General features: G+C 32.2%; 1 protein-coding gene across 1 annotated transcript; it reads left to right on the forward strand.

Annotated features, from left to right (window-relative positions):
- Positions 1-3,778: 3,778 nt before the first annotated feature.
- On the forward strand, positions 3,779-7,120 carry LOC126707205 (uncharacterized). The gene is made up of 2 exons (XM_050406800.1): positions 3,779-5,139; positions 5,969-7,120. Exons 1-2 carry the CDS (start codon positions 4,159-4,161, stop codon positions 6,743-6,745), a joined length of 1,758 nt encoding a protein of 585 aa, XP_050262757.1. The 5' UTR covers positions 3,779-4,158; the 3' UTR covers positions 6,746-7,120.
- Positions 7,121-8,361: the final 1,241 nt, after the last annotated feature.

The following is an 8,361-nucleotide window of genomic DNA, read 5'->3' on the forward strand; positions in this document are numbered from 1 at the left end:
AGTCACACGCATGCTCACAGGCTCTTCTATTTTTTTTTCTAAAAGTTAGTGATTTACATTCATCATAATTTGGAATTGCTATATTTTCCAATCATACAAATACCTAGAGTATAATGAGAATTATGTGTTTGTGGGTAAAATATATATATATATATTTTTTTTTTGTATAAATCTCATCACACCTATGTACTTTTGTAATTGGAAAATGTAACAATTCCAAATTAATTATGATGAATGTAAATTATTAACTTTTAGAATTTAAATACTTCAATTGTCTTTATATAAAGTAGCCTCAGAGCACGCATATGAGCACGTGCTCAGAGATTAGTATAAATTTAATTGTTTTATAAAAATTTATGTGCGATAAGTTTTTACAATTAATTGAGTATAAAATGAAATATTTTAAGACAAATAATATTTATTTATGATGATATTCATCTATAATTAGCATAGTATAAAATAAAACATTCTAAGACAGAGTTTTCAACCAAAAAAAAAAATTGAGACATATAATTTTTATTTTTGATGATATTCCTTTAAAGATATACGGATAACGAGCTCAATAAAATTGAAAGACACGCAATAAATCTGGACTTCAAAGTTCCATCCACCACATTATTCTCGCAGGAATTTATGTAGAATCTTAAATTTTAAAATTTATAAATAAATAAAAAATTAAAATCTATGATCATGGTTTTGGGATGAATGGATGTTTTTGAAGGTGGGTGGTTTTTTAATTTTTAATTTTTTATTTTGTAGGTGGGTGGTTTTGATAATGAAAGTGGAATATTTTTTATTCCGCTAATGAAAGACGATGCAAAGTTTAGGATTAGAAAGTCAAAAATGACGTTTGGGTTGGCTGAGTGAAGTTTAGAGTCTTTAGACGTGTGGCAAATTTAAGGAAAGTTCAGGGAAAGTGGTTTCCTTTCCTTCCCCAGTTGTCGTTGCTACCTTTTTCTGCCCTTTCCACTTCGCTACTCGCTAGATCTCCGGGTGAAGTCTACAAAGCTAAATAACTTTGCATCTCTTGCTACAACATCTCCACCGTTTCCTCGAACCCACACTGCACCACACTTACACGTAATGGTGTTCATGGTGCGGTGTGGTTTTAGGCCTTTTTAGTACCACACTTTACTGTACAATTTAACTAAAACCATAACTACACCGCACTTTATTTTTGTAGTCACAGGTGTGGTGCGGTGCGGTGCGGTGTGGTGTGGTGCGGTTTAGAGTTTCGCTAAAATCATAATCGAACCGTACCTAATTTTTGCGATCACATGTGCGGTGCTATGTATAAGATGCGGTTTGAAGTTGGTATATTTTTCAAATTTTGGGTTTTTCCTACCCAGCCCAAAACTAATTTTTCCTTCTTTTTTTTTTTTTTGGCCAAGTTTTAAATTATTAAGTTAGTTTTTCTTTATTTTAGGTTGGCTTTTTTAGTCAACACTTGTTAGGGTTATCAAACTTTTTTTTTTTTTGAAAATTATGGTTATTAAACTATTAATAATATATTTAATATTAAAAGTAAATAAATATATTAATATATAGAGATGGTGTGGTGCAGTGTGGTTTGCGCGGTTTTCTTATTATAAAATCACAAACCGCACTGCACCATGCAGTATGGTGCAGTGCGGTGCGGATATGTCATTTTGGTGCGGTTTTGGTGCGGTTTTTTCGGTTTGTGCGATTTATGCGGTTTGATAAACACCCCTACTTACACTTTTTTTTTTAATTCGATAATAGGGTGTAAGAATTTTTGGAGAGAGTTTGTGTCGGGATGATGCTCTTTATTAACAAACCAAGATGCTAATCAGTTTTAGGTGTAGGCAAAAATTGAATCCCAGATCTCTTATTTAACCATCAGAGACTTTACTAATTAAGCTAACCTAAACCCACAGAACATGGTGTAAAAAGAATACAAATTTTTTGTCTCATTTATGCTGTACAAATTATGATATACTATGTGTTTTTATTTTTATTTTTTCAAATTTTGGTTATTTTATAAGTCAACTAAATATATAACAAGTTGTGATTTATGGAGCATAAATAGAGCACAACAAATGTGAAAGAAAATTTGTATTCATGTAAAAGGATTTGAATCATGGATGTCTCTCTAAAAGTTTTATTAGAAATACTCAAATACCAGGAAATATTTTAGTCCTTTTGGTTTAAGTAAATCTTGATGAAAAATGGGATTTTTTTTTCTTATTTGGTACAATGAAAATGAGGAATGATAAAAATAAAATAAAAAAATAAATGGGGTGGGTGGAATGGGGGTATGCTCATTAGTCAACCCATTTTAAGGCCTAAAGAGGCACTTAAATGGAGCATTTCCTACAACAGAGAAGATTGGGTTGCATTTGATTGGGTTTCACTTATATTTTAAGAGTTACATTCAGAAAGCCATTTAGTTGATCCCTATAATGTTTCAGTTGGGGTTAATCAACTCACTTTCTAGTAGTAAGTTTGTTTGCAATTTCCTAACGTGTCTCAAGCAAATCTGTGTAGAACATAATCATGTTTTTGATTAATTAAATTAGCCTTTCAATTTTGGTTTTTCATTAGGAAACTTAGAGTACATGTGGATATATATGTTTCTGGAGAAGGGAGAAGGAAGGACGGTGGATCATTATTGTTCCCTCTTATGTCTCCTAATCATTTTTTAATTAAATTTATTTTTTGTGTATATACAGTAAACACTAATTGAATGATAAAGACAAAATTACACCTCATCAAATATTAGAAACACTTAATTCTAATACATACAATTGGTTTAGATGCATACTGACTAAATTATTTACACATATACTAGCTTCTGAGCACGCGGTCATATGTGTGCTTGTAGGCTCTTCTATTTTTTTCCTAAAATTTAGTGATTTACATTCATCATAATTTGGAATTGCTACATTTTCCAATCATAAAAATATCTAGAGTATAATGAGAATTATGTGTTTCTGGGTAAAATATTTTTTTTTTTTTTTGTATAAATCTCATCACACCTAGATATTTTTGTAATTGGAAAATGTAAGAATTCCAAATTAATTATGATAAATGTAAATTATTAACCTTTAGAATTCAAATACTTCAATTATCTTTATATAAACTAGCTTCTGAGCACATGCGTGAGCGCGTGCTTAAAGGCTCTTCTATTTTTTGGGTAAGTGTTAATTTAGAGCATTTATTATAATTTAGGATTACTACATTTTTCAATAAAATAAAATATAAAAAAATAAAATAAAAATACTTAAGGATGTGATGAGTATTGTGTGGTGAAATAATTTTTTATCACACCCTAAGGTTTTTTTTTGGTTCAAAAAATGTATTAATTCCAAATTATAATAAATATTTTAAATTAACCCTTACCCAAAAAATAAATAAATAAACCTCTAAGTGCATGCGCTCACACGCATACTCAAAAACTAATTTTCTAATAATATTACTACTAAATCTCTATATTAAATGAAATATCTAAATATATAAGGAAATTTTTTAAAATTTTAATATAAATTATTTATATTTCCTCCCATTCCTTCCAATTTTGAAACTAACTCCTCCCATTTTAAAACTAACTCCTCCCCATTTTAAAACTAATGAACCACTTCCCATGTCAACGAGTAGGCCAGGGAATTTTCTTTAAGACTGGGTTGCCATTTTGGACTAAAGTCTAAGAATTAAAATAGGCTGGGATTGGAAGATTCCTGTCGTCTGTCACATCTTCTCCACGTGTGATTGTTAACTTGTTCTATGTGCATGCCAACTCTTGTCATTAGGTCCTTTCTAGGTTATTTACATCAGTCTTCCACATAAATTGCTGTGCAAGATTGGTCTGAAAACCAGTCCTGTGGCAGCTGGGGATTGATCCCAAGGTGAGGTAATCAATTGAGAGCAACCTTTTGTTTTTCCCACAATTGTTGTTGTCCAAGATTGTTCATTTGTTCCTCCCAAAAAAAAAAAAAATTTTAAAGATTGTTCATATGTTTTCTAGGTAAAAATAAAAGATCTAGTCGTATATATGAGATTAGTAATATTGATTTGATTTTATTAATTTTGTGTGTTTGATTTGAAGAGGTATTGCGATCACGGACGAAATTCTTCAGCTTTGTCTTCTTTTTAAAAAATCAATCTGAACCCAAGAGCTCGATTTGTGAAGATACAAGAATGTCACATTCTCCTCCTTCCATACCATCAATTTTTCCAGCAAACAATTCTTGGTCTGGTGGTTCAGCATCTAATGAAACGGTTCCACAATACTGTCATTCCATATCATCAATATTCCCACCAAACAAGTCTACTGAGAGTTCAGAATCCAACGAAAGACACCCACAACCACAATTCTCTAATTCCATATCATCAATCTTCCCACCAAACAAGTCTACCGAGAGTTCAGAATCCAATGAAAGACCCCCACAACAATTCTATTATTCCACACCCTCAATCTTTACCCCAAACGAGTCAACAAACAGTCCAGGTTCTCCTTCAAAACTATCAGACACATCTACCAATGAATCAATACACATACACCAGTCTACTTCAACCCGCTTGCCTGAATTTGAAGATCTTCATTTCGGCGAAGTTAAACATCATTTTCAACGTGCTGGTAATAATGCACGCTCTCCTCTCTCAATTCAATCTGAATATAACAATCAGCTTCAAGCTGCACTCCAAAAGCTAATCGAGGAGGTTCGCCACAGTTGGACCTACGCCATCATGTGGGGTTCATCGTACGACAATTCTGGCATGCCCATTTTGCGATGGGCTGATGGATACTACGAAGGCAACGATGATTACCACGTGGAAACCAACGACAGGACTGAGAAGCCATTGTCAGTGGTGTTAGAGGAACAAGAGATCCTAGCTTCTGTTACGGATGAAGAAGATGTTACCAATACCGAGTGGTTCTTCTTGAAGTCGAAGACGCAGTGCTTCTTGAACGGCAGTGGCCTTCCAGGCCAAGCTTTTGTCACTTCGAGATTGGTTTGGGTGGCCGGGTTGGACCATCTAGCGACCTCGACGTGCAACCGGGCACGAATGGGTCTGGCTTCCGGGCTCCAAACCATGGTTTGGTTACCCTCGGCAAATGGCATCGTGGAATTGGGCTCGACTATGCTAATTTTCCAAAGCACCGATATGATCAACAAGGTTAGCTTTTCAAGTGATTACATGACAAATATATATATATATATATATATATATATATTTTTATATACTAAAAGTAGATACTAGTTTCATTAATTCACAGTTAACTGGAAAAAGAAAATATAAGCATTCTTCAATCAAAAAGTAACCTAATCATTCTCTTCTACAAAGCTAGCAAAAGCTAGAACAATTACGTTTCAAAGACAACACTAATTTAATAAAAGAACTAATGACTAATATAATTAGTCATGAATCATTAGTAATAATAATAGAATAATATTAGTCACGATTAATAATGATTAAAATAATATACGAGGGTTGATAAAGTATTCTGGGCCAATAGATTGCGCGATACATGCCATGCATTGTACAAAAATCAAACATTACCTTTATGTCGACTTTCAAGATGTTTGTGATTTAATAGATACAGGAACTTTACATGTTTATTTTATACTTGCAGTCTAAATTTACACTGTAAACACAAAATAAATAAATAAATAAATATTATATTCATTTACAAAAAAGGTGTATAATATTTATTATTTTTTACAAAATATGTATTATATTTGGCATTTTTTATGTGTTTACAATATAAATTTACATTATACAACGTAAAAATAGAATGTCCCTTACATATATAACTGATTAAGAAGCAATTGAACTAGTTAATGGGTAACATAAATATAGTTAATGGTTGGGGATGGATATATGAATTTATATTTTACACCCTTATGTTGAATTTATATTTTCATGACATTGTATTTTCATTATGTTACCTTAATGTTCTAATAATCTTTGAATATTCTAAGGTTTCATTTGATGATTTAATTAGGAGATCGTGATGGGGAAACCTAATCAACTGAGAGGTGGAGAGCATGATGTATTAACCCAGGATGATAGTTTTGAAGAGATTTATCAAATGCTTGCCACTCTGCCACCAATGACTGAGAAGCATCAAGCTTGTGCGTCTGAGCAACAAACTCAGGGTGGAGCCTCCCCCACGCTTCCTCCTACTCCAAGAGATATAATCTTGGTTTTGTTCAAGCGATTTCGTCAGCTAAGCCCACCTGGGTTTAGAGGAACAACTAACCCATTTAAGGCTGAGGAATGGATAAAGAAGATGGAAAATGTTTTCAATACCATAGGGTGCATTGATGATCAACGTGTAACTTTTGCTACATTCATGTTAGAGGGAGAGGAGGTTAACCGATGGTGGGAATATGAACAAAGATTGATGAATGAGGCAGGGGCACAAGTAACATGGGAGGCATTCTCAAAGGCATTTTATGATCATTACTTTCCTGATAGTATTCGAGATCAGTTAGAGTCAAAATTTCTTAAACTCATACAAGGGAGCAAGACAGTTAAAGAATATGAGATGAAATTCTTAGAGCTAGTACGATATGCCCCTCATGTTGCAGAAGATGAGGATAGTAAATGTCGTAGGTTTTATGAGGGTTTGAGGAAAGACATTAGGTCACAAATTATTCCCTCCATGTTAAGGGATTTCACTGTGCTAATTGAACAAGCTAAGGTGGTAGAGAAAAATTGTGATCATACGCAGGTTCGTGAGTCAAAAAGAATGAGATTTTCACGTACTTTACAATGAGGAGGCCAAAATGGGAGACAACATTGTAGTGATGGGATCTGCTGAGCGGTGACAGACACTTGTCATATTTGTAAAAGGGCTCACCCCTGCAATGTCTTTTATACACACAGTACACTCATCTTTTTTTCTTTTTTCTTTTTTATTATTACAGTAGCACTCATAAATGTCTCTTGATTACAAGAGCTTGCTCAGTGTGGTCAAATTAACCTTTTTGTTCGGCACCAAAACTTTTAGGGATAGGCTTAAAGGTAAACGGACCAAGGAATAGAGAGCATGTAAGTAATAGAACAAGTAACAAAGCAGGGTTATCCCTTCGTAGCAGCAGTTAATTTGTATTTGTATATATCTTATCATTTGATAGCTATTTGATTTGTATATATCTTATCCCTTTGATAGCTACTTGATAGCAATTTACCTCTTATCTCTTTGTATCAATTTGATACTTTCATATATTTATGGTTTAATATAAGATGTTAAATGTTCTTAAATATTGGTTAATGGAAAAGTAAGTTTTTTAAGTAACTCTAACTTTGATAGGCAAGTGGAGGTTATATGTACAAGGAATTTGGTCATCTCTTTACCTATTAAAGAGACATTCAAATACCTCATCCCATAAACTTAATAGTTAAAAAAAAAAAAAAAAAAAAAAAAAAAAAAGGTTAAAAGAGAGAAACATTTCCTTAGTTTCCTATAAGTATTAAGTGCATTTTATAATAAGACTTGATCTTAAGAAAATTTCAGTAATGGATCAAGGTAAGCTTCACAATTATTTTGTGTAGTTGTAAAATCATGATAATTTAAGATCCTAAAATTTTAGTTGTTTATAATCTAACAACAATAAGAAAATATTTACATGTAGTATTAGAGCTTTTGTTTTAGAATTATCATGCTCTTCCATTAAAAGATTTATAAACAATTTTAGTTTCCATTATCACAGATCAAGTTTGGATAATATGAACTTTGTTTTCCATTAGTTAACAACTTTGGAGCATTACAAATTTCTACGATATTTGGTTCTAGTTTATTTAGTTGTTTCTTTAAAGATTAACCACTTTAATGTTTAATGCTAAAAATCCAAATCTTAAAATTGAGAATATAATATCATCTAGCACTCATGAATAGTTATGGTATATATTAAACTCTTTTATACCTTGAAATTGTTAGCAATTGTTTATTATTAATTTCTCTACCTTAAGTTCACCCTTTTACATGTAATGAATGTTGAATTGCTAAATTGCTATATGTATTAGAACTTCAATGTGTAATGTTGGCAAACCATGATCAAAACTTAGAGTTTAGATTTAGGCTATTCAAAGTGTGTTTATGTGTAAAGTTGGAATCGAATAATTACAGGAAATTATTATTCAATTTTTGCAATTCTTTATCGATCGAAAATTAGACTCAATCAATCAAACCTCGTGCAGATTGTTTTTTCTGCAGAATTTCCAACTCAGCCCAAACTCTGACATGTAGGGTTTTATGTTTTGCTTCAAGTATAAAAGGAAAAACGTTAGCCACATTTTAGAGGTTGTTGATACACTATGTGTGTGAATCTTTTATGAGATCTAGAGGTGTTTGCCTTCATATACACTTAGGGTTATCAAGATCAAGATTGA

The sequence above is a fragment of the Quercus robur genome, chromosome 11 (assembly GCF_932294415.1).
Source record: "Quercus robur chromosome 11, dhQueRobu3.1, whole genome shotgun sequence".
NCBI classification, from domain to species: domain Eukaryota; kingdom Viridiplantae; phylum Streptophyta; class Magnoliopsida; order Fagales; family Fagaceae; genus Quercus; species Quercus robur.